The following is a 26727-nucleotide window of genomic DNA, read 5'->3' as shown; positions in this document are numbered from 1 at the left end:
AGCACATTAGACACTTTAAAAGGTTCTCTTATTACAGTGTGAAGAAGAGTTAATACGAAATATTAATTGTCAGTAATCAGAAGGTTGTAATGTATGGTATTTATAATATATCCTTATCCGTCTCAGACGCACTAGCATCTGAGTCACACACTTAAATATATGTGCGGCTGTGTATATCATACGGTATCAGGCCGTGGGTGCTAAGGGTAATGACTGATAGGTTACAAGGTAATGGATACAGCGTAACTACCTTATTGTCCACTGGTTTATGAATTATTGAACATTCATAGCACAGAGCAGGGGATACACACAGCACAGGGGTAGTGTATTTGACAGGGCTTGACAAATTTTAAAGAAATCTAGGAGCCAGGATGAAAGTGTAGGAGCCAGACAAGCTGAGGGTGCCCATACAATGTGGGATTGGCACCGTACATTTTTATTTTAATTGCATCACATCTAGTAAACGCATGCAATGTGCTACAATAGCGTGCGTTTTGAACTGGATGTGATCTAGTTCAGCAAGAACATGCTGCACATACTTTTTGTACCATGCAATGCTCAGGGGAGCACATCGCCTCGCACGGTAGAAATCGTAGAATAAAATGGGCACCATATCTCACCCACATGGGAGATGGAGAGACTGTCGGGTACTATGGTGCGCGGCACCATGTGTAATGGGTACTATGGTGTGCGGCATCATGTGTAATGGGTACTATGGTGCCATCAAGCAAGAACCCCCTAGCAATGAGCACGTAGGTAAGCAGCACTTATGTGGCAAATATGTAATGGGCATTACGGTTTGTTATATAGTATGTAATGGGCATCATGATGTGTGGCACAATGTGTAAGGGGCATTATGGTGTGTGGCCTTATGTGTAATTGGCATTACGGCGTGTGGCTTTATGTGTACTGGGTATTACGGAGTATGCTAAAATGTGTAATGGGCATTACTGTGTATGGTCTAAAGTGTAATACCACATTTTGTGATGCCACCCCCCCTTCTCATGATGCTACGCCCTCTTTTTGACGCGCGGCTACGCCGCGCAAAGGTCCCCCTGCTTTTATATCTAGATCTGGGACCACCCATTACCATAATTCTAGATTTGCCTATGTACAGGCAGATGTATTGGCGTATCATGCTGGGTGTACAGGCAGGCTGCGAAAGACACAGATACAAGAATGAATTCTGCGCCAGTTTTCATTTACCTTACAAGAGACCCTCTTCACTCCACACTATATATATATATATATATATATATATATATATATATATACCAGTGGGAGACAAGCGGCACTCAGGAGACTTCAATGCAGTGAAAAAAACACTTTCTTTATTGGAAATTCAACATGTTTCGGGTGTTACCCGTCGTCAGGGACCTGACGACGGGTAACACCCGAAACATGTTGGATTTCCAATAAAGAAAGTGTTTTTTTCACTGCATTGAAGTCTCCTGAATGCCGCTTGTCTCCCACTGGTATATTTGGTCTTACATACAACCTAAGAAGGCACCTGAGCATTTACACCTGCATGTTGAAGTGGAGTGCCGGGCATCCCTGCTATCTATCTATCTATCTATCTATCTATATATATATATATATTCGAAGGAGCAATGCCTTCTAATTCAATTTGGAGGTGCTACCCACTGTCCTAAAACACCCATACAAGAAGATAATGTTTTGCATTAACATCCATTCATAGGGTCGCTTAACTACCATGGTTGCCAACCATCAAATTACTTTTTCTGGACTGACCTAGACTTGCGGCATTTAGGTCAGAGAATGAGGAGGTGGCTAATGTACTGTGACATCAGCTGCCCACCCCCAGAAGGCAAGGGTCTGTCTGCATTCCCATGGGAACACCCAGTGTTTTCCTGGGCTCACCCACTGTTTTTGTAGGTATGCCCCCCCCTCATGTGCCAGCGACTTTGCAAGGTGCCTGCACAGAAGCGAATATGCGCAGTGTTTTAACATCAGTCACTAGCTTGCGGTCCGATGGATCCTTCAAAGAAGATGTTCCAGGAACCGGCAATGTCGTCTTCTTGGATAATATGGACACGGAAGCGTCCACTGGAGGCGGAGTCTCCCATTTGCCTAAAGCAGCTGGGTCAAAAGGATATAAAGATGGAAAGCATCTAGGAATCTGAAAACGCTTATCTGGGTGCCTCCAGGCTGCTAAAAGTTGATCCAGCACAGGGGTAGTGTATATGAGGATATAGCAGGACAGTACCCAGTATACACACACTGGTGGCACAGAGAAGGGGGTACACACAGCACAGGGGTAGTGTATATGAGGATATAGCAGGACAGTACCCAGTATACACACACTGGTGGCACAGAGCAGGGGGTACACACAGCACAGGGGTAGTGTATATGAGGATATAGCAGGACGGTATACACACACTGGTGGCACAGAGCAGGGGGTACACACAGCACAGGAGTAGTGTATATGAGGATATAGCAGGACAATATACACACACTGGTGGCCAGGGCTGGCAACAGAAATCTTGGGGCTCGGTACACTGATATCTCTGGGGCCCCCTAACAACGCCCCCTTGAGCAGAACATTTTTTGTATATTGCTTATTGAATGTGTTTTTTTATTATTACAAAAGACACAATTAATATTCACTAATACTGGAGGGGTGTCTGGGTAAGTACCCTTACAGGAATCCAGGTGGGTGCCTTTATAAACCATTTCTAGGCACTGCACTGCCGCAGCTATGCTTACAGCCTATCAGAACTTTGGGGCCCCTCACAAGCTTGGGCCCCGGTACAGGTGTCCCCCTTGACCCCCCCCCCTGTCGCCTGCCCTGCTGGTGGCACAGAGCAGGGGGTACACACAGCACAGGGGTAGTGTATATGAGGATATAGCAGGACAGTATACACACACTGGTGGCACAGAGCAGGGAGTACACACAGCACAGGGGTAGTGTATATGAGGATATAGCAGGACAGTACCCAGTATACACACACTGGTGCATACCCTCCAACATTTGCACTGCAAAAATCGGTACACATGCAGAAAGGGGGCGTGGCCATGGGCAAAGGGGGCGTGGTCACACCCCCTTTCCGAATAATGTCACGTTAAATTTCTGTGTATGCCAGCAGCCATTGCCCACTCACTGGGCGGTATTCAATGAGCCTGATTCGCCATGTATTTATGGCGAATTTGTGCTGTTTGGCGAATTTTGGACTAAAACGGTGAATCACCCTATTCAATGACCAGATGGCGAATACATTTGAAGTTTTTTTTCGCCATGATTCACCGAGTAGCAATCGCTATCTTTTTATGGAGAAGTGGAATGTGAACTTTTAAAATAAAGTGTTTTGTTTTTTACATTTGGTGTCTAAAAATCAGGAATTTTATTCTGAGGAGGGGCATGCTATTTTTCTTCATGTGCTGTAAGCACATGAATATATATTTAATAAAAAAAAAAAATATATATATATATATTTTTTTTTTTTTTACACAGCAGCCAGCAGGGGGCGCCGGAGCCGAGCATTACATATTCATATATTCACTGCACCCGATCGTTACGATCGGGTGTAGTGAATATAAGGTCCCCTGCTGGCACCCCCGGTGGGGCAGCCTGGCACCCGTGGAGCCCACCTCCCCCCCCCACAAACGTTCTGGGGCAGGCAGAGAGACTTCCATCTCTCTGCCTGACACCGTTCTCAGGCTCCCTGCGGCATTCGCCGCAGGAGCTCATATTCGCCGGTCAGGGGCAGCGAGCCCCTGACTCGTTGAAAACCGGAGCCGGCGAGGCTCCGGAACGTGGCGAATGTGCAGCGAATCCTAAAAAGGATTCGCTGCACCTCGCCGGTATTCTCATTGAATACCGCCCACTGTATGCCGCTCACTGCGTCCTGACTCCCGCCAGCCGCTGCAGGTGCTCCACAGTCCTTCTGCTCCTTGTATACTCTGCAGAGTATGCACCCGCGGAGGAGTGCTGGAGGGTACGCGCGGGAGCCGTGTGATGTCAGCGCGACTCACGCTGGCCGGGGCCCTCAAAGCACCACTGGGAACGGGTGCTACTGTTTACCACCCGTGGCGGCAGAAAATCGGTACATCGGTACACTTTGTATTTTGCCGGTACAGACCGTTAAAAAACGTTACTGTATCGGCAAAATCGGTACAGTTGGAGGGTATGCTGGTGGCACAGAGCAGACAATTACACAGCAGAGGCCGCACATTCCCCCCTCCCAGCACACACTACGCTCTCCCCAGCTGAGGACCAGGGGCCCCTCAAGAGCGCTCACCTCACATACCGCAGAAAAGATGATTCCCGCTCAGTGAGTGACTGGAGTCACTCTGGGACTGAGGAGACGCGCTCGTGCTCGTCAATCAGGGGGCGTGCCCGGGTAGGAGACTGGGCGGAGAGACCAGTGAACGGGGAGAGATGTGGGCGGGAACAAACAGGAGGAGGGAGGAGACGGGGTGTGAGCACGAGGGAATGATTAGGAATCAGGGCGGGAAGGGGAGGAGGCGGGGACACTCTCGCCCACTGATGGGATCCGCCTCCACTCTGACGTCACCGGCCCATGTGACTGTAAAGCAGTAATGGCGGCGGGTCTTTTCAGAGTTTGGTGTTGAGACGTTACCGTCACACTGTTGTAGCAGTAGCACGGAGACGGCGAGCAGAAGCGGCACCGGGGACCAGCTGCGGGGAGACGGATCAGCCTGAGGTGAGATGGAGGAAGCATGGAGCCTAACTAATATATATATATATATATATATATATATATATATATATACACATATGTGTATATGTTATAGCGCCAGGGCGGGGGGAGGGGTAACGTGCACATGTTACATCAGTAATAGGCGGTAATAGAGCATTGTTCCTCTCGGGCAGCACGGTGGTTAGTATTGCTGCCTCAGCATTAGGATTCACACCTTGGCCCCATCTGTGTGGGGTTTGTATGATCTCCCCGTGCCTGCCTGGGATTCCCTATAGCGCCCGTTGTGTGGTCCCTGGCATCTGTGGGTGGTAATGGCCGCTGATAGGTGATCCATCTCCTGTACACAGTAGATGTAATGGGCTGATGTATGTTACACACATGTATGTAATGCACACGCAGTGCTGGTGGTCACTTGGCTATTACACGCGGTATCTTACGGCTGCCACATGCTGATCAGTCTCCATCTTCTATGTTATTCTCCCCAGTACATCCCATAGACTGTAATGGTCCTGGTCATACGCTATCACTTCCCCAGAGCACGTAATGGTCCCGGTCATACGCTATCACTTCCCCAGAGCGTGTAACGGTCCCGGTCATACGCTATCACTTCCCCAGAGCACGTAACGGTCCCGGTCATACGCTATCACTTCCCCAGAGCACGTAACGGTCCCGGTCATACGCTATCCCTTCCCCAGAGCCCGTAACTGTCCCGGTCATACGCTATCACTTCCCCAGAGCATGGAATGGTCCCGGTCATACGCTATCATTCCCCCAGAGCACGGAATGGTCCCGGTCATACGCTATCACTTCCCCAGAGCACGGAATGGTCCCGGTCATACGCTATCACTTCCCCAGAGCACGGAATGGTCCCGGTCATACGCTATCACTTCCCCAGAGCGCATATGGTAGAATCAGCGCTGCGTCTCCCATTGTCCTGATATAGGGTAAGCGTAACCTTATGAATGTGTCTTTGTAGCGTTGCTGTGATCGGTTGGTCGCCCAGACTACGTTACCTGCAGCTGGGGAGAGAGATCACCAGTCGCCTGTGAGCAGAGGAAGAGGATCTCCAGACTGGAGTCACGAAGGAGCTACGGATCCCGCGCCTCATCAGAAACCAGTGAGTAGATCTCCCTTGCTGCCTGCTGTTCTGTAATGGTGTGGCCACATGGTCAGATATGCCGTGCTATGCGAGTCCTGATACGATCAGATCGTATCGGGACTCACATCGCACGGCATGCATGGAGTAGCACAATTTTGACTATATAGTGCAGATCTGAACTATATAGTCTTGGCTGCCGATTTCCGCTCACACGGGAGCGCGCATCGGACTCTCAAGCCCTAAAGCACACAATCAGCATGCGATATGGCTTCCGATGTTCACTATATCGGCAACATCGGAAGCCATATTGCACCAGTGTACACACTATAAGGCGGATGTGTTACTTATCCCTGCCAGACTGTGTTATTGCCTGCGTGCACTGATCTCGTGGGATAAAGATGCCGCCATTTTGTCTGCCTCACACAAGCAGATAAAGGTGTGTAATGGTGGCTGGCCGGGGGATGCACGCTGACAGCGTTACCGCAGTATACCACATTCGTACTCTTATCCCCAAGCTATAGAATAGAATCAACTTTGTTGGCCATGTGTGCTTGCGCGCACTAGGTATTTTTTTTGTGGTTTTCAGTGCAGCATCAAGCAGGGATAAAGGGGGGGATGACATTACACACGTTACATTGGGACATTACATGCGGGGGGACATGCCCGCCGAGCTGCGCAGCACCTAGGCAGCCATCAATGGCACCACTGGTCATTGCAGCAGCCAGGTGGGTAACAATATAAGCAGGGACAGTACAGTAACAGTGTGAGCAAAGACTGCACAGTTGTAACAGAGACAGTACAGTTATCACATAGAGGACACGGGATACATATGGCTGAGTGCACATCTTGTATCTTCCTGTAGGGAGAGCCGTGGGTGGTGGTGGGGGAGAGAGATTCAGTGAGGCCTGGGGCTGGAGTTGGGTCCTCCCTGGGCTGAGATCCATGCCACGATGTCTCCTGGGGGCACCGCTGGTGCCCTCCCATAGCTTCCCCTCACCTCTTCCACCGATGGTCGCCTGGATGCCGGGGTTGTGGGATAGACGCCTGCAGACCTCTGTGTGGGGCCTCCACTAGGCCGGACCGCAGCTGCCTGGGGGGATCCCGGCCTTTTCTCCTCTTCACTCCTGGTGGCTGTCTCAGCTCGCGATCCAGCAGTGGTGCTGGGGGGATGTGAGCTCCCAATGTGGTTTCCTCTCCAACCCCAGCAGGGGGGCCCGCAGGCCGATGGTCCTGTCCGTCCCGCCTCTTCTCCAGCAGTTTGCGGTGCTAACCGCCGCTCACTGCCGGGGGTGAGCAGTGCTGCCACTTCCCTCTCCTCACCACTGCTCCGGAGGCTGGGGATGGGGGACCGGAGCTCCACGTGCATGCGACTATCCCCGGCCCCCACCGGAAGTAACTATCTGCTGTCTGGTAGTCCTGTCCAGTTCAGTGATGGTGTGTATTGGTCACTTTTCTCTAGCATGTACTGTGAGTGCTATCATTACTGTGCCCGGGATATACTCACCACTGTTATACATCTCCCAGAGGGAAGGCTCACCCTAGTATGTACTGTGAGCGCTATCATTACTGTGCCTGGGATATACTCATCACGGTTATACATCTCCCAGAGGGAAGGATCACCCTAGTATGTACTGTGCCCGGGATATCCTCACCACTGTTGTACCTCTCCCAGATGGAAGGCTTACCCTATTGTGTACATAGACTGGATCTCCTGTACACACATGTATAATACTTCAGTCCTCACACGCTGGGACAGCCTTCCCTCTGCCAGACTGCGGGATCTTGCGGTTGGGATGAGTTGCTGTGCAACAATTTAGGCAGCTCAGCGTCTCAAGTGCTGGCTAACCCCAATAGCGCTGAATATGGGACTATGCCCCTCCCCAGAACCCTGTATTGTATATTGTAGTGAATATCTGCCGCCGTACCAGCAGATGTGGCCTGTATGAATGGTGCATGTATGTAGCCCTCTGCTACATGTGGAGATGTACATGTGTACTGTATGTACTAGTGGCATAGACCTGTGGTGACAAAGGGAGTTGTATAAAAGAGATTTGTATCCATGTATCTGGTTTGTCTCTGACCTATATATTCTCTCTCTATTTTGTAGCCATGCACCGTGACTCCTGCCCACTGGACTGCAAAGTCTATATTGGGAACCTGGGTAACAATGGTAACAAGATGGAACTGGAGCGGGCGTTCGGCCACTACGGACCCTTGCGCAGTGTGTGGGTGGCCAGGAGCCCCCCTGGCTTTGCCTTTGTAGAGTTTGAAGACCCCAGAGATGCAGCGGATGCAGTGAGAGAGTTGGATGGACGGTAATTTCTTCCCTTCTCTCTGATTGGGGCACAGCCTCTCATTCCACTTGCTGCATGTTGTAACATAGTAATTAAGGCTGAAAAAAAGACGTTAGTCCTTCGAGTTCAACCTATCTAACTTGTAACTACTGACTTGAGTAAGTCATATCTATAGGATTCTCTTAGTGGCCAAAAATGCCAGTTTTGATTTAAATTCATTAACAGTAGTTGTTGTAAACACCCCACCGGCAATGAGTTCCAGAATGTTACTGCTCTAATGGTAAAGAATCCTCTTCTTAATTTAGTACTGAATTTCTTTTCCTCGTCCCTCAGTACATTCCCGCTTGTCCTAAGTATAGACCTGTTAGTGACCAATCCTCTCCCAGTTCCATATGATTCCCAATCCTGTATTTGAACATACTAGTCATATTTCCTCTCATCCTCTGTTTCTCCAGTGAAAAGATATGCAGCCTGGGTAACCTATTTTTGCATTCTAGTGCTTCAAGACCTTTTACTAGCTTAGTCGCCCTTCTCTGTACCTGTTCCAATTCATTTATGTTCTTTTTAAGGTGCGGTGCCCAGAACTGAACACTATATATTCTAAGTGTGGTCTCACCAATGCCTTGTTAAGAGGCACTCACATTGGCATCCCTTGAATCCATACACCGTTTAAATCATGCCAGTGTCCAGTTTGCTTTTGCTGCTGCACTTGAGCAGTGTGCACTATTACCCATTTTTCATTTATGATTTATTTATTATCAGTTTATTACATAGAGCAGCATATTCCATTGCGCTTTACAAAGGAGACAGTGATACAACAAACAGGGTATTTACAGACAGTCAAACTGTAGGAGGGTCCTGCTTACAATCTATAGGGAAATAGGCATTGATACATAAGGATAGATACTGTATTTATTGCATCGATTCCACCAGAATGCAAGGTTCTAGGACTATGATGACCCCCAAGTCCTTCTCTACAGTAGAATTCACTATAATAACTCCATTTAGCCTATAAGGAGCTTGTTCATTTTTGTTCCCATAATGAATTACTTTACATTTTTCAATGTTAAACTGCATTTTCCACCTTTCCAGTTTGTCCCAATATTGAACCTTGCGTGACTCCACTTTGGACCTCACCCCAGCTGGAATGTATGCCATTTACCACCACTCTCTGTCCCCGATTGTGCAACCAGTTTTTAATCCAATTACAAATTTTATCTCCTAACCCTAAATTACCTAGTCTCATTAATAACCTTTTATGAGGCACCGTGTCAAAAGCTTTAGCGATATCAAGCAGTATTACATCAACAGATTTCCCTAAGTCCAGCCCCCTACTGACTTCCTCATAGAAGCTAATTAAATTAGTCTGACATGATATATTTTGACTAACCCATGCTGAGCCTTACATATCACTTTCTCCTGTTCTAAGAAATTTTGGATACTATCTCTTATTATTCCTTCTAATATTTTCCCCACAATGGATGTAAGGCTGATCGGTCTATAATTTTCAGGGTTAGTTTTGCTACCTTTCTACCATATTGGTACTATGTTAGCTATGCGACAGTCCCTGGGTACCTTCCCCAAGTTTATTTCCTCGAATATCCAATATAATGGTAGTGTTATGACAGAACTCCAATTCTTTTAGTATCCTAGGGTGTATTTCATCCGGGCCAGGAGATTTGTTACTATTTAGGTTGTGTAATCTATATGTGACTGAAACATAGTTTGGGAGCCATCATGAGCCGCGCATTTAATCTGTGGGAGATCTTCTGAAGATTCTTCCCTTGTAAATACCAAAGCAAAACATTAATTGAATAATTCTACTTTCTCTTTTCCCTCTATTACCAGGGTACCCTGCTTTTTTTTTTTTTTTTAGTGGCCCAATATTTTCCTTCCTTAACCGTTTCCTGTTTATATATAACTGTAGAATTTTTTATAGGGATTAGATTTGCTATCTGCGCTTATTTTACATTCAGGGGCAGATTTATTAAGCTTGGTGAAGTGATAAACCGGTCTGGTTTTTATCACCGGCCAATCCGCTCCTACCTGTGAAGTTACAGGCTTGGTTTGAAGAATGACAGGTAGGAGCTGATTGGCTGGTGATAAAAACCAGACACTTTATCGCTTCACCGAGATGAATAAATCTGCCCCTCAGTCTCTAATTCTTTATATGCGGCAAATGATTTGGGTTTCCCATCTTGTTTAAACTTTTTGAATGCCCTTTTTTTTGCTATTTGACTTTGCTGTTAAGCCACATAGGTTTCCTTTTGACAATTGTTCTTTTATTTACCCTAGGAATAAATGTATCAGTGCCCTCCTGCTGTATTTTTTTTTATAAAGTTTGCCACCTTTTAGTAGTATCCATACCTCTATTCCAGTATATATCCTTTAATGACTCCTCAAACTTACCAAAATTTGTTCAAATCTAAAAAGATTCCCCAATGTCTCCCTTATGGTTATGTTAGTAACAATGTCCCCATTGTTGCTTATCAAGAGAACCAGGATATTGTTGTTTCTGGTTTGGATTTTCAATAAATTGATACAAATAGAGGTCATTTAGGGCATGCAATAAAACATTTCCCTTAGCGGTACTACCTGACCTATCCTTCCAATTTCATCCTGGGTAGTTAGTCGCCCATAATAATAATGTCCCCTAAGCTGGCTGCTTTTCCAACCTGTAGCAAGAGGTCTCTTTCCTCCTCCGTATTTATGTTGGGTGGGTTAACATGTTCCTACTATGTTTTTTAGCCCCTTTTACCTGTGATTTCTACCGACTCCATTGTGCTCTCGTTTTATGTCTTCCCTTATGTATGGTTTTAAGGATGGTTTAACATATAACATACCCCCCCCCCCCCCCCCCCTTCTACCTAATCTGTTTTTTCTAAACAGACTATAACCTTCTATGTTAGCCTCCCACTCATGTGATTCATCCCACCAAGTTTCAGTAATACCTGAGATCAAAATCTTCCTCCAAAACTAGGGTCTCTAGTTCTCCCATTTTACCAGTTAACCCCTTCCTGACAGAGCCAGTTTTTGCGTTCCTGACAGAGCCCTTTTTTTCAAATCTGACATGTATCACTTAAGTGGGGATAACTTTTTTTTGCTTTTACTTATCCCAGTGATTTTGAGATTCGTGACACATTGTACTTCAAGTTAGTGGTAAATTTTCGTCGATACAGTCTGTGTTTTTTTGTGAAAAATACCAAAGTGTCGTAAAAAAATGGAAAATTTTGCGATTTGCAAAATGTTACATTTTCTGCTTGTGAGACAAATAATCTTACCACTCAAAATAGTTAATAACTAACATAGACCATATGTATACTTTATGTTGCCATCATTATTTCAACCTCATTTTCATTTTTTTGGACACTAGGAGGCTTAAAATATGAATAGCAAATTCTCAAATTTTCAAGAAAATTTCAAACACTGATTTTTTTTAGGGACCAGTTCAGTTCTGATGTGACTTTGAGGGACTTGTATGTGAGACACCCCCATAAATGATGCCATTTCAAAAACTGCACCCCTCACAGTATTCAAAACAGCATTTTGGAAGTTTGTTAACCCTTTAGGTGTTTCACAGGAATTAAAACAAAGTGTAGGTGAAATTTCAAAATTTCATTTTTTTTGCAGATTTGCAATTTTAATACATTTTTCTAAGGAACACAGCAGATTTTACTAGAGAAATGTGACTAAAAATTGATTCCCCCAATTCTTTGGTTTTCATAAATATCCTATATGTGGCCCTAGTGTGCACGTTGACCAAACCACAGGCTTCATAATAGAAGGAGCACCTACTTGATTTTGGAGCCTCCTTTTTATTATTTTTTAGGCACCATGTAGGTTTCTAGGCACCATAAAATGCTAAAAGTTAGGAACCCCCCCACAAGTGACCCCATTTTGCAAACTACACCCTTCAGGGAATTCATCTAGGGGTATAGTGTACATTTCAAACCCCCAGGGGTTTCACCAATTGTGGTACAACTGGGCAGTGAAAATGAAAAAAATTAATTTTTCATTTTCACAGCTCAGTTGTATCAAAATTGGTGAAACCCCTGGGGGTTTGAAATGTACACTACACCCCTTGATGAATTCCCTGAAGGGTGTAGTTTGCAAAATGGGGTCACTTGTGGGGGGGTTCCACTGTATGGGTGCTTCAGGGGTCATTCAACCAGAATCTGTGCTGCAAAATCCAAATATCACTCCTTCCCTTCTGAGTCCTGCCATGCACCCAACTGGTATTTTTTGGTCACATGTGAGGCATTGCCGTACTCGGGAGAAATTGGGGCACAGATTTTGGGGTGCTTTGTCTCCTTCATTCCTTGTGAAAATGAAACATTTTGAGCCAGATCTGCATTTTTGTGTAAAAAAATGTAATTTTTTGACACAAAAATGCAGTTCTGGCTCAAAATTTTTCATTTTCACAAGGAATGAAGGAGACAAAGCACCCCAAAATCTGTGCCCCAATTTCTCCCGAGTACGGCAATGCCTCACATGTGACCAAAAAATACCAGTTGGGCGCATGGCAGGACTCAGAAGGGAAGGAGTGATATTTGGTGGTGGAATGAATGGTGGGTGCTATGTCGCATTAGCAAGACCCCCGAAGCACCAATACAGTGGAACCCCCCACATGTGACCCCATTTTGGTCACCAGCTTTGGGAGGGGGGCTGGCGCTGCGGCTGGTGGGGGGTTGGGAGGGGTGCTGGCGCTGCGGCAGCCGGGTGGGTGGGAGGGAGGGGGGGCTGCCGGGTGGGAGGGGGGGGGGGGCTGGCGATCGGTGGTGATCGGTGCTGTACTTAACAGCACCGATCACTGTGTTACCGAGCGGCTTAGCCGTCGGTAACACAGAAAACGCTGCAATTGACTGTTCACATTTGACATTTGAACAGCAGCCAATCGCAGCGATCGCCGCGAGGGGGGATGTCTGCTGTCAGGGACAGCAGACATCTCCAAACTGTCACCGCGTCTATAGACGCGGTGACAGTTTAAAAGCATGACGTGTATATATACGTCTTCGGTCGGAAAGTACCTCCCGACCATGACGTATATATACGTCATATGTCGGGAATATCTTTCTAGTGTGTGTGTGTGTGTGTGTGTGTGTGTATATATATATATATATATATGTGTGTGTATATATATATATATATATATATATATATATATATATATATATATAATCTTATATATTTGGCTACATCTGTCACTCAAAGTGTGTCTGGAGCTGTAACGCTGGGTTGTGGACTTCCATCTTAATTTATGATTGTCATCACCTGTTTTAAACAGGGTAATTGATAAGAAAGGTGTTTAAGCACAGGTGATGGTAATCCATAAATTAAGAAGAAAGTCCAGAAACAGAGCAATGTGTCCCTCCTGGAGAGGGTCATGTTGGGAGGTATGCACCTCCCTCTCTTCCCCCCCCCCCCCCCCCCATTCACGGCATCCCCACGATTAAATGGCACATGCAAAACGCTGACATGGCTATGGTCGACAATGAAAAAGGTTGACAAGATTTATTTCTCACTTTTTCAATGTTTTCATATTCATTCTCATGTGTCAACATGGACACCAATGAAGTGCCACACTTATGTCAACATTTACATGTATTGACCTTTCTGTGTTGATTTTTTCTTGTGGCAATTCGCGGCACCCCCCGCGACCCCCCTCCCGCGATTTGCAGCACACCCCCCGCAATTCGTGGCACCCCCGGTGACTCCCGCGTTTCGCGGCCCCACCCCGTGACACCCCCCTCCTGCGATTCGCGGCACCCCGCGACGCCACCTCCCACGATTCACGCCGGGCCCCCCCTTCCGCGGTTCACGGTGCCCCCCACGACCCCCCCTACCGCGATTCCCCACCCCTGACCCCCCCCCCCCTCCTGTCATTGCGGCAAGCCCCCGCGACCCACCCTCCCGCGATTCACTGCAACCCCCCGCGCCCCCCCTCCCACAATTCGCGGCACCCACCCCCCCCCCCCCCCCCTCCCGCAATTCACGGCATCCACCCACGACCCCTCCTCCTGTGATTCGCGGACACCCCTCACCTCCTCCCTCCCCCCCACCCCGCGCGCGATTCACGGCAACCCCAGGATTAAATGGCACATGCAAAACACTGGCACGGCTATGGTCGACAATGAAAAAGGTTGACATGAGTTTTTGAAGATTTGTTCTTTTTTTTGAATGTTTTCATATTCATTCTCATGTGTCGACATGGACACCGATGAAATGCCACACTTATGTCAACATTTACATGTGTTGAACTTTCTGGGTTGATTTTTTCTTGTTGCGATTCGCGGCACCCCCCGCGATTTGCAGCACACCCCCCGCAATTCGCGGCACCCCCGGTGACTCCAGCGATTCGCGGTCCCACCCAGTGACACCCCCCCTCCTGCGATTGCGGCACCCCGCGACCCCCCCCTCCCACGATTCGCGCCAACCCCCCGGGCCCCCCCTCCCGCTGTTCACGGTGCCCCCCACGACCCCCCTACCGCGATTCCCCACCCCTGACCCCCCCTCCTGTCATTGCGGCAACCCCCCGCCCCCGTGACCCACCCTCCCGCGATTCACTGCAACCCCCCGTGACCCCCCTCCCACAATTCGCGGTACCCCCCCCCCCCCCCCCCCCCGCGACCCCCTCCCGCAATTCACGGCAGCACCCCTAAGCCCCACTTTAGTCCCCCGTATACTCACACACCCCTATCACTACCCAGCTTCCTGCTCTCCTGAACCGTAACTTCCACCACTGGGGAGTCGCTGACGCTGTTTTGCCCACATGCCCCTATCATGCCTCATAGCCCAGCCTCCTGCTCTCATGCATCCGAACTCCCACCCAGTAAGAGGAGACACTGACTAAGGGCCACCATCCTGTACTCCTGTACTGCCACGCTGGACCCTCACCCACTGGCAGAAGCTGCACAGTATCTCCCACCCTCCTTTTTAGTCCCCCTTATGCCCACACACCCCTATCACTACCCAGCCTCCTGTTTTCCTGTGTCGTGACCTCCCCCAGTGGGGAGCCGCTGACTCAGAAACACCCTACTATACTATTGCACACACACACCTAAACAACACGCAACCCCCCCCCACCACCACCACACCCACAAATGTCACTGTACCATCCACACTATCAATGTACATCTTACTCTGTAACCGCTTTTTAATTAAACAAAACAATACACACCCCCTTCCACATCATATGCTCTCTATTTAACACATTTCATCTATAACTCAAGTTGCAATACAGGCATCTTTCATACAATTCTAACCATCTTTCTCATATGCAAATGTTCACAAATTAAGGGGGCGCAGCCCCTACGACGGTGTGAAGAGCGCCCGTAGGGCGCGATGAATCACCTTGTGTGTGTGTGTGTGTGTGTGTGTGTGTGTGTGTGTGTGTGTGTGTATATATATATGTATATATATATATATATATATATATATATATATATATATATATATATATATATATATATATATATATATATATATATCATTCAGTTCATAGTTCATTATGTTATATCATTCAGTTCATAGTTCATTATGCTTTTTAGGCAGCTCATGAAGCTGCGGCTGGAGGGGAGGGGGGAGCGCTGCGTGCGCTGCTGCTGCTGCCGGGGGAGCCTGCCTGCTTCTGGACGGGTGAGTGCCGGGTGGGAGGAGGGGGCCAGCTCATCGGTGGTGATCGGTGCTGTATTTAACAGCACCGATCACCACCGATTTCTGTGTTACCGAGCGGCATAGCCGCCGGTAACACAGAAATAGCTGTGATTGGCTGTGTGAACAGCCAATCACAGCGATCGCCGTCCGGGGGGGGGCATCCCTGCCCCCCCCCGGGCGGCGAGGGGGGATGTCTGCTGTCAGGGACAGCAGACATCTCCTAACTGTCACCGCGTCTATAGACGCAGTGACAGTTAGAAGCCATGACGTACATGTACGTCAAATGTCGGGAAGTACTTCCCGACCATGACGTACATGTACGTCAAATGTCGGGAAGGGGTTAAACTCCTAGCATTCAGATAAAGGCATTTCAAATCTCGTCTTTCCTTTGCCCTGGTCATGTTACTTACAGTTGCGGAAGGTTCCTGAAACGATAAATCAGTATCGTAGACAATATTTGTACTTGGCTGTGTGTCTCTCATACACTTTTCGTATACCTTGCTCCCTTCCCATTGCTTCCTCCACAATGTAGATGTCTTTTCTTTCTATTCTACACATTTTTTTTTTTTTTTTTAAGGTTTCTTACTATACCCTCCCTCCTCATTTAAAATCTCCTCAAGCCTTCCCACCATTCTACCCCCGAGCACCCCTGCACCCTCCTTGTTCAGGTGCAATCCGTCCTGGCAAGAGATGGCGCCTAACCGAGAAGTCCGCCCACTTTTCTAGGAACTCAAATCCCTCCCTCCTGCACCAGTCTTTGAGCCACACGTTGACCTCCCTAGTCTCCCTGGGCTAGCTCGTGGCACTGGCAATATTTCTGAGATTATTACCTTAGATTTCCTCGCCTTAAGTTTATTGCCTTGTACATGGTTCCATATTGGAATTATTCTTCCTTGGGTACAGGGGGAATTCCCTTACAGGAATGAGACCAGATTCAGTGTGACCCCCTACAGTCTTCCCTGAGCTAACAGAGCATAAACCTATTTCCTCTGAGTATATAACTAGGTGTTACTCATTGTGCTGGGGCTAGCTGGCACCTACATACTGGGCGGCCATGTGCTGGAGTAGCTGTGACTCCACATATGGGTGACTTAGGGCTGATCACAGATGCAGGATCTCGCTGCAATGTTGTCGGTGTCAGCTGATCTGTGCCAGGATGTTGGTGTGCTGCAGAGATTCCTGCCCTTATTCCTTCTCTGCTTTGTGCTTCTCTGTAGAACTTTGTGTGGATGTCGTGTCAGCGTAGAACTGTCTAACGGGGAGAAACGCAGCCAGAACCGCGGACCGCCGCCTTTTGGGAACAGACGACCTAGGGATGATTATCGCAGGAGAAGTCCCCCGCCGAGGCGCAGGTATGAGGCGGCTATTTGCTGAGTATTGTGCGTCTGAGCGTCATCCTGTCCTATAGCTGCCAGTGGCTACAGTTACATTCTCACGTGTCCTGTATAAGATGGATGTAGCGCAGACATATGGTATTACGCCATTGCCTGTACATTATATTACCGTGTACATGGTGAGACCCACAGAGGAACCTCCCAGGCTGTACTCTATATATTTTTGTATAAAAGTTGCGTGTGCACCAGTTGGTGAGCGAGGCCTAAAGTACTGCAGTGTTACCTGGTTCTACTCTAAGCACGTGTGCAGCAGTTAGTGACTGAGGCATCTGTAAAAGCAGCACAATATCTGACCTAACAGATGACCATATTTCTGCTTTTCAGATGGCAGATAGTTCAGGCCACAAACTGTTCCTATACCTATTTCAATTGCATGGATTTCTAGTCCATACTCAATTCCTTGGGTGGAATTGAATTGTTTATTGAAAAAAATTGATGGTAGATCAAGCGGTGGTCGCGCACAGAATGCCTGGGTTTAGCCGTGTTAAATGGCTAAACACGACAAAAGTGCCAGCCGTGACGCTAGTTTCAGCGCACTGCCGCCACGGGTGTGCGCTGAAATTTGCGCCTGAATGGAGGAACAATTGAGTTGCTCTGTCAGGCGCCAGCACTTTCGCGGTCGGCTGCCCGCGAAAGATTTGAATTCCGCCATTTGCACCCAATGAATAGATGGTTATACTGTTTTTGTTTGTATTTATTTCTGTTATGTGTGTGTGTGCCTTTGGTCCATCTAATAAACATGAAACCCGTTACAGAGTCACCATCATGTCTCTTCTCACCACCCTCTGGGTCTACATTAGTCAACTAGCCTTATCAGCGTCATGTGACCAGCGCGTCCCATTCAGCTTGGCTGGTGTTGTATCACATGACCCAGGCATGGCCAGTCACCAGGTTGCACCGCCCTTTGGTTCCCGAGCATGCTGTCCACTCAGCCTTCTACCTCTCCAACCTTAACCAAAACTCAGCAGCGGCAGCAGCAGCCCACACATTACCGGCCAGTCCGCACGGCTCTTAACTTTGTCAACAACTGCAGCGCCAGTCTACGGCTGAGCAATAAAAGCAGGAAAAAGCACCACATCCCCCTCCGCCAACCATCTAAATTCAACGCAACACCTGGCAAAACCTTGTCAACAAATTCTACTTGGCCACGTGTCGGCATCCACCATTTCTAGCTTGTTGCCACCCAAACAACTAGTAAGTTTTCTCCTGCTTATACCGAGTTTTCTGCTGGTTATATAAGACATTACGCAGCTTTTGTAAGGTCATTCATTGGTCTGAGGCCGGCTGTGCAGAAACTGGAAGGTAACTGACATTGCTTGCCACTTATGGGTGATCTGTGTGAGGCTGGGGCACGTATGTACAGGACAGGGGTGTGTATACTCACCTAGTCGGTCCTCTTCTAATTCTGGGGTCTAGATCTATACTAACCATCATACGTTCCACTAACCAAGTATGGGACAGTACAATCTGCCTAAGGGGATGTCCCCCTTACCAAATCAGACCACAGGCTAAATGTGCTGTGACTGTAGTTACCCAAATATCCCTGTTGTGTTGGGCTAAGGCCCCTGGTTTGCAGTCTGGGTTCAAGAGAGGTGATCAGGGCAACCCCCCACAGCTGGTAGCTGGCGGGTAGGTGCACTATAGCGGATGTGATTCCTGCTTGGGTTCCGTATCCATTCCCAGTCTCTCCTCCCAATCCTAGGTGTTAGTGATGGCTTCTTGATTAGGTATAACTTTGGTCCTTCAATGGACAAATCTGGAGTCGTACCCCCTCGCCCCTCCCCCTTCCGTGTGGTTTTCCACCACAGATGAAATTCCCTATTTTGAGTTATTTTTCTTTTTCCCTTTTGTATTAGATCACCCAGGAGGAGGAGCTTTTCCCGTAGCCGTAGTAGGTAAGGTTCTCTGTATTGCGTGTGACACAATGACGTCTGAGTTACATCATAGCTTCAAATCTCCATGTTTAATCGGACTGACCTGTCCATTGGTTATCCCTGTGTATACGCAAAGGGTCAAAGTTTATCCTGCACTAGTCACCAGCCCATCAAATTGGCGGCACAATATAGTTTGGTCCTAAATGGCTGGAATTGATTTGTTGGGCATAGTCTAGTGGCCTCCGTAGCACACAGCACTTGAATTCCCCTCGTAGAGGTGAGGATCAGTGTTTGTCCTATTATACGGAGCCTCTAATTTCTGGTTACGGCATAAATCAACCACTAAAGGTAGACTGATTAGGTTGACACCTTGAAATGGTCGACATACCCAAAGGTCAACAGAGGTTTTTTTTTTGTCTGTCGACATAGAACCCGTATAAGTGTGCCACGTCTCCTTGCATGGCTTGCTGCGGGCGCCCTGCTTCGGGCACAGTTCCTCGGTGCACTCGGCACACTACTCTATGCCCACTTTGATAGTGAAGTCTGACAAACCAACTTTAAAAAAGAAAAACATGAAAAACCTTTTGTCAATGTGTACCGTGGGTATGGGGACCACTTCACGGTTTTTACCTAGTCCTTGTCGACCATTAGTAGTCCCCGACCTAGACACTGTCTACCCAGTGACCACACACCCTCATTTCTGTGTATTTCCTTCAGGTCCGTTTCTAGAGACCGCCGGAGGGAGAGATCTGTGTCCAGAGAGAAGAGGGAGAGATCTATGTCCAGAGAGAGGAGGGAGAGATCTATGTCCAGAGAGAGGAATCCTAAACCAGCTCGTTCATTCACTAGATCCAGAAGGTATTTCATTCTTCCCACCCTCAGCCAGTGAGACAGATGGAGCAGCATTGTTTATTCACAGTGTCTTATATAGAGCAGCAGATTCCGTTGCGCTTTACAATTGTAGACCGTGATAGAACAAACTGGGTAACAACAGACAGACTTGGAGGTAGGAGGACCCTTCTGCAAGCTTACAATCTATAGGGACATAGGAGGGAAACACAAGGACAGGCACCAGTAATGGCATAGCTTGTAGGTCCATATATAATACATGAGTGTCTTTGAGGGTTAAGTGGTTGATACATAAATTTAATAGGCTTGCCTGACGAGGTGAGTTTTCAGGGAACGCTTGAAAGTTGGAGGCTAGTGGAGAGTCTTATTGTACGTGGAAGGGGCATTCCATAGGATTTGAGCAGCCCGATGACAGTCCTGTAATAGTGAATGGGAGCTAATGATCCGCTCAGATGAGAGACGCAGATCTTGTGCAGAGCGGAGTGGTCGCCATGTGAGATTTTGTGATAAGTAGAGAGATATAAGCTGGTGCAGTATGGTTAGTAGCTTTATATGTGAGTAGTGATTTATATTGAGTACGGTAAGATACAGGAAACCAATGGCAGTGCGGATCAGCAGACGATTAGAGTCTTGGAAGGAAGTTTAGCCAGCAGCAGCATTTAAAATGGATTGTAGTGGTGAGTCTCTTCTTTGGAAGACCAGTTAGGAGACTATTGCAATAATCAATGCGGGATATAATGAGTGCATGGATAAGAGATTTAGTAGTGTCTTGTGTGAGATAAGGTCGTATTTTGGATATGTTTTTTAGATGCATGTAACATGATTTGGAGACAGATTGAATGTGGGGAACAAAGGACAGGTCAGAGTCGAGGATGACCCCTAAGCAACGAGCTGGTAGGGTAGATTGTCAAGTTGTCAACAGTGATGGAGATATCAGGATGGTAACTGTTCTTAGTTGGCAGGAATATAAGTAATTCTGTTTTGGAAATATTGAGTTCGAGTTGGCGAGAAGGCATCCAAAATGAGATGGCAGAGAGACATTCAGAGATTCGGCCCAAAACCACTGGTGACAACTCTGGGGTTGATAGATTTGAGTATTATCTCCATAAAAGTGATACTGAAACCAGAAAGAGCTGATTAGTTTGCCAAGAGGAAGTATAGATGGAGAAAAGCAGAGGACCTAAGGCTGAGCTTTGCGGAACTCCGACTGACAGAGGTAGTGAAGAGGAAGTAGAGTCAGAGAAGCGAACACCGAAAGAGCGATCAGATAGGTAAGATGTGACCTAGGGAGTGTAGTGTCTGTAAAAGTGTGATCCACAGTGTCAAACCATACCTCCCAACATGTTTTATACGGGTTAATTGAAAAGAAAGATGTTTTAACACAGTTGATTGTAATCACAAATTTAGGGGAAGTCAAGAAACCAGAGCATTGTGTCCCTCCTGGAGAGGGTCATGTTGGGAGGTAGGGTCAAACGCAGCAGAAAGATCTAGAAGCATAAGCATTGAGTAATGGCCTTTAGACTTGGCAGTTACCAGATCATTCACCACTTTAGTCAGTACAGTCTTGAGTGAAAGCCTGACCTGAAGCCGGTCTAATAGGGTGTGAGTTAATAAAGTTTGTGAGGCGAGAGACAAGTCTCTGGAGTAGCTTGGAGAGTGCATGGGAGCTGAGAGAGGACGATGGTTATGCCGTGTTCTCACTGCGAGTGAGAAAGACACGGCTTTTACCCGGCATTAGAATGCCGGGGACTGACGCGCTGGACCCCTGTTCTCACTAAGGCAAATTCCCGGGTGAAGTTCTACCCAGGAATTTGCCTTTAAACACGGGTTTTTCGGCAGTGTGAACGGGTCAACCCGTGTCTGCATATCCGGATCTCAGACACGGGTAAAAAGAAGGGTTTTACCCGTGTATGAAATCCGGCTGTGCGACCCGTTCACACTGCCAAAAATCCTGTGTTAAAAGGAAAATTCCCGGGTCTACATGCTAGACCCGGGAATTTGGCTGCAGTGAGAATGGGGTATTAGAGAGAGTTAGGGTCAGATTTGATTTTTCAGAATGGGAGTAATCACTGCATGTTTGAGCAGAGACTGAAAAGTACCAGTAGCAAGAGAGAGATTGCAGATTTTAATTAAGGTTGGAATAACACAGGAGATTTTTTTTTTTTATGATTTATACAGGTGTAGGATCAAGAGGCGAGGTAGTAGAGTAGGAGGATAAGAAGAGTGCGGATACTTCATTTTCATTTGTGGGCTCAAATGAAGAGAAAGTGCCAGAGGGTTCAGGTGGGGAAGAAAGTGGGTTAGAGGTTGTGGAAGAGAATACCATTTCATTTCGGATGTTATCAATCTTGTCCTTCAAGTAGGAGGCAAGTTCTTGTGCACTGATAGTAGCCGGAGCAGGGGGAGGGTACAGAAGATACTTAAAGGTGTTTAAAAGTCGCTTAGGGTTGGTGGCATGAGAAGAGATTGGTAGTATGCTTGGCAGTGTCCAAAGCATTGCAGTAGGAGTGGTAGATAGACTTATATGTGAGGAAGTCAGTCATGTTACAAGATTTAAGCCATTGGGGGTTGTGCAGTACTGCCACGGACATAAATAATGGAATAGTGGCTGTTGGGGGTGTGCAGTACTGCCACAGACATGAATAGTGGCTGTTGGGGGTGCAGTACTGCCATAGGCAGCAGAAAGAATGAGATCCTCTTCTGTGATTTTTCTCTGGTGTGTAACCAGTGTTTTTTACTTTTTCTCTTCCAGCCACTCAAGGTCAAACGAGAGAAAATAGTCCGCCTGTCATCCACACATACAGATGACAGTGACATGGATTTTTTTTATTTTTTGTTTTATTGTTCTGATGCTTTTTAAACCTTGTTTATTGGGTGTTTTTCTTGTATTGTGTCCTGTAAGAGATGATAGGAAATGTTCTGTTCCTGTTCCATACAAAGAACTGCCAAATAAAAACCGCTGACTTTCTATATATCTTGTTCTATCTCACTGGACCGGTTTAGACATAACCAAACCTGTAAAGCAGGGGCAAATGTGGGATTTCTGGTATAACTTATCCACACGTCCTGTGTCTTAGCCACACGTCCTGTCCTGTGCCCATCCAGCTCTCCAAACGTCCTGTGTCCCAGTCCATCCAGCTCTCCAAACGTCCTGTGTCCCAGTCCATCCAGCTCTCCAAATGTCCTGTCCTGTGTCCCAGTCCAGTGTCACCCTGGAGACAGGACGATGAACCCTTTTCAAACTGAGCTAATTCCGGCAAGTCATTGTGTCAGTCCATGATCTGATTCTAATCCGTACTTGTTTTATACCTTTACAAACACGTGTCTGTAACAGGAGCATACCATCTCACTTGCGGGGGGGAGGGCTGTTTGGATAACTCCATCAATCTCCTTAGTTCTCTCCCACGTGCCAGCTACTATACAGAATATGATATTTCCCTTTTTATATCTTATTTATCCTTATGGTATATGGGTTATTTATTCATCTTTCCAGTGATAACCGAGACGATACTGGAACTTTTTTCAGACTCCATTACCAGTCCACCACACTCAGACCTCTTCCTCAAGCATTAGTCGAAGGAGTACTTGTGAGCCCGGTCACCATTCAGTCCCTGTGACGGCCGGACCAACACCGTTATACATGAGGTGATCACTAGTCTCTTCAGCAAAGGGAACTATTGAGCCAAATGAGGTTATAGAACCATGATAATTCAGTAGCATCCAATAATCAGACTGCATACACAGAGAATGACAGAAAACAATTTCGCCTATAAATGATCTCCCCGCACGTTACATTTGCCCCGCCTACATCGCACATGGTTTTGTCCAGTTGAGAAAGATTTGGCTTTTGGGAATATCTGTGAATCAGGCCCCTAATTGGAATCTTTTTTTCGATACCTAGTTAATGCATCAGCAATTACACAAAGAGGACTCTGGAAATGCTGTCAGTTTACATTATTTAATAAGGAATTATGAAAATCTAACATGTAGATAAGTGAATACTTGTTTTCATGTACATAGACACTTTCAGTATTACCAATCTGTTGGTACTAGTCTCATAGCACATCTGCTTTTTCCTGTGTACAGCTCAGGGCACGATGATGCTGGGCTTCTTCTGTCCATTCCTTGTAAAGAGTGCCCAGTAATCAAGCTGCCCCCCTGTGGTTACACACACACGTGCATGTCGTAGCAACTGGAGATCATTACAGCATCCTGCAGCAATGTTACATAGTAGGTGAGGCTGAAGAAAGACTTGCGTCCATCTAGTTCGACCTATGTTTAATGGTGAATGACCTGGCAGCGGGAAACCAGCTCAGCGCATCTCAGTGGTGGGAGGAAACTGGGTGGAGACATGTGGATGTTGCATTCTCTCATTTGACGGGTCTCCTCTGCCGTATGTCCCTGCCCAATCTCCTCCCCTCAGCCTCTTGTCCCTGGCTCTTGCCAGATCTGTGAGGTAAAACAGCGAGTGACTGACTAGAAGTAGCGGGAACCTAGGCACTATGGCGGGGATGGAGTGAGGCGAGTTCTGCAGTGTGGGGGCCCTGGTGCTCTACACCATGTACTGAGTGAGAGGGCATGGGGGTAGGTAATAACCCAATATCTGCCCCCCAGACACAGCCAGCACTGTGGGTGACATAAGGGGATGCACAGTGGATAGCAGCGCTCCTCTTATTGCTGCTATATGGCCCCTCAGTCTCTTTTGTAAATGTTCTGCGCACTCTTAATGTGCCCATACACGGTACGTTTTGTACTGTGCAAAGCGATGCCTGCGATAGAAACTTTCTTTAAGAAAATTAAATTTAGAGTAAAAGTTTAAATGATTGCTAAAATACAAATTAAAAAATCTATAAAAAGCTCTGGGATGCGAATGTTCCACCTTTCACACACCAGAGGGTGACCTTACAGATGTAGCGCCCTTTGTCCTTGCTCGGCGCCTGCCAGAACGCGCCCCTCCCCCCAGTCGAGTGCCGGCGGACAGGGACGTGCATGTGTTTTAGTCTCTCAGCGGCTGGGAGCCGAAACCCTGACCACTGTGCAAATGGTGACCGCCGATTTCGATATCGGCAGACGGTAATGAAGAACTGGTATAACTGTAGACATTCTATGTATCTCCTCAATGCTGCTATAAGCTCCACAATAAAATGTCTTTCAATTTTTATTGCATTATATCTAAAATCCTAAGGCTGGGGCACTAAAAAATTATTACTGTATTTTTTTGTATCTATCAAAACTCTTAATTTCCCTTTCATCCATATGGGATACTGGGGTCTCAATACAATGGGGAATAGAGGGTTCTCTGCAGGAGACAGGCACGTATATCTTTATTCTGGCTCCTCCCCTCTACATCCCCACCCACAAGCCAGTTTAGGAAAAATGTGCCCTCAGGAGAGGATGCATACCTCTGGAGCTCCAGAGAGTTTTTCTTCAGTTTTATTTTATTATTTGGGGTTTGCTTTTTGGGACTAAACAGCATTCCTGCTTTGTTGGAAGCCAGGGGGAGGGTCAGTCTCTTAAGGTACTGAATTTTTCCCTGCTGCAGGACCACAGTCCTGAGATGGTGATTGTAACCGCGGGCATTGCGCTGCAGTGAGCCCACTCCCAGCATGCCACACACCCCTGGCTCTAGTCCGAAGATGACTGTGGTATTACCCAGGGACCCCGATTCATTGTGCGGCAAGATGGCGGCGGTGTGCCTGCAGAGGGACCGCACAGTCCCCTGCTCAGACTGGATGTTTAGATACTGCCACTGGGCTACTAGGGCATGTTACCACATGGCAGAACACGCCAGTATAAATATTAGTGAAAGCACCAGCGCCATTGTAAGGGGCGGGGCTTCTCCCTGCATGCTGTGGTCACCATTGCTCAGCGCATACACTCCTCAGCGGTGTGGTTGATGAAGGGAGTCCTTGTCAGCAGAGACAGCAAGTGTCCCTGAGTCTTAACCCCACATGCTTGTTAAGCTTTTGTGCACACATTACAAGTGGTAGAAAACTGCACATAGTTATTCAATACAGTCACACTGTACCTAACACATTGTGTTGTACGTGTGTGAAAGTAGGGTGGTTACAGTCCTCCATAACATAATGGTAAGAACGTTAACCTGTATGATTTGCGGTGCAAAATTCACCCCTGCATCTACCTCGCAGGTCATCTGTGAGCAGTGCATGTCCCCACGGGGAGTAGGTGCAGCAGGATTTATGTATCCTGTCTGCCAGAGTGGATACCCTTGCTCCCATACAGGGCAGTCACGCAAATGTAGTATCGCCGCCATTACCTCTGATGAGGTGGAGGAGCCCTTACAAGGGTCTCAGTCTCTGCTTCAAGGGTCAGAGCCATTAATCATGGCGATTAGAGAGGTGTTAAACCTCCCTCTGGCTGATCCTGTGAAAGGGGAACTCTTTGTTTCACAAAAGTGGCAAAACATAGTCTTTCCTGAGCAAGCTGATTTTGGAGGACACATTAAAAGCTGCGTGGAAGAATCCAGAAAAGCGTTTTCAGTTGACAAAACGTTTTAAGTCCACATTACCCTTTGATCCCTCTGGGAGGAAAGTGTGGGAGAAGCCTCTCGTGGTGGATGCCTTGGTCTCCCATTTGTCCAAAAAGGCATGGTCTGGGACTTTCACACTTAACGATGCGGCAGATAAAAAGCTGTACAGCACGCTTAAGTCCATGTATACTGCCAGTGGGGTGTCTCAACGCCCTGTGCTTGCTAGTTGTTGGTTGCCCAAGTCCATTTTTACTTGGGCATCCCAGATGCAGGAAGGTTTGCTGGGAGATATGCCCATGGCACAGGTTGCAAAAAAGCTGCACCACATCCAAGATACAAAAGGAGCTAGACGCTATAAATGCGTGCAATTCAGCCATGGCACTATCAGCCTG

General features: G+C 47.3%; 1 protein-coding gene and 1 long non-coding RNA gene across 4 annotated transcripts in view; one reads left to right on the top strand and one right to left on the bottom strand.

The window, feature by feature from the left end:
• Positions 1-4518, bottom strand: part of LOC146075924 (uncharacterized) — a 95925-nt gene extending 91407 nt beyond the window's left edge. The window contains exon 1 of the long non-coding RNA XR_014473669.1: positions 4260-4518. This is a non-coding gene — a long non-coding RNA (uncharacterized LOC146075924). The remainder of the gene's footprint in view (positions 1-4259) is intronic.
• On the top strand, positions 4504-22813 carry LOC146075921 (serine/arginine-rich splicing factor 3-like). 3 transcript variants are annotated; one of them, XM_083185619.1, is made up of 7 exons: positions 4509-4685; positions 5659-5799; positions 7889-8096; positions 16946-17080; positions 18979-19017; positions 19714-19854; positions 22598-22813. In XM_083185619.1, the coding sequence occupies exons 3-7, from the start codon at positions 7891-7893 to the stop codon at positions 22623-22625; spliced, it is 549 nt and encodes a 182-aa protein (XP_083041745.1). In that variant the 5' UTR covers positions 4509-4685; positions 5659-5799; positions 7889-7890; the 3' UTR covers positions 22626-22813. The 3 variants fall into 3 exon arrangements, 2 of the variants coding, with proteins under 2 accessions (XP_083041746.1, XP_083041745.1); XR_014473665.1 differs by lacking the exons at positions 19714-19854; positions 22598-22813 and adding an exon at positions 17878-18316 and having other exon boundaries at positions 4504-4685; positions 18979-19019; XM_083185620.1 differs by lacking the exons at positions 18979-19017; positions 19714-19854; positions 22598-22813 and adding an exon at positions 17878-18965 and having other exon boundaries at positions 4504-4685.
• Positions 22814-26727: the final 3914 nt, after the last annotated feature.

This window comes from Crinia signifera, chromosome 4, assembly GCF_055691185.1.
Source record: "Crinia signifera chromosome 4, ASM5569118v1, whole genome shotgun sequence".
Lineage (NCBI taxonomy): Eukaryota > Metazoa > Chordata > Amphibia > Anura > Myobatrachidae > Crinia > Crinia signifera.
Note: the sequence above shows the minus strand (reverse complement) of the source record. Positions and strands in the feature narration are given on the sequence as shown.

Bases quoted from the DNA above. Each gene is read 5' to 3' on its own strand.
- LOC146075921 (XM_083185619.1), top strand. From the start codon at position 7,891: ATGCACCGTGACTCCTGCCCACTGGACTGCAAAGTCTATATTGGGAAC. The intron at 17,081-18,978 runs GTATGAGGCGGC...CTTTTGTATTAG, and splicing joins AGTCCCCCGCCGAGGCGCAG to ATCACCCAGGAGGAGGAGCT. The intron at 19,018-19,713 runs GTAAGGTTCTCT...TATTTCCTTCAG, and splicing joins TTTTCCCGTAGCCGTAGTAG to GTCCGTTTCTAGAGACCGCC.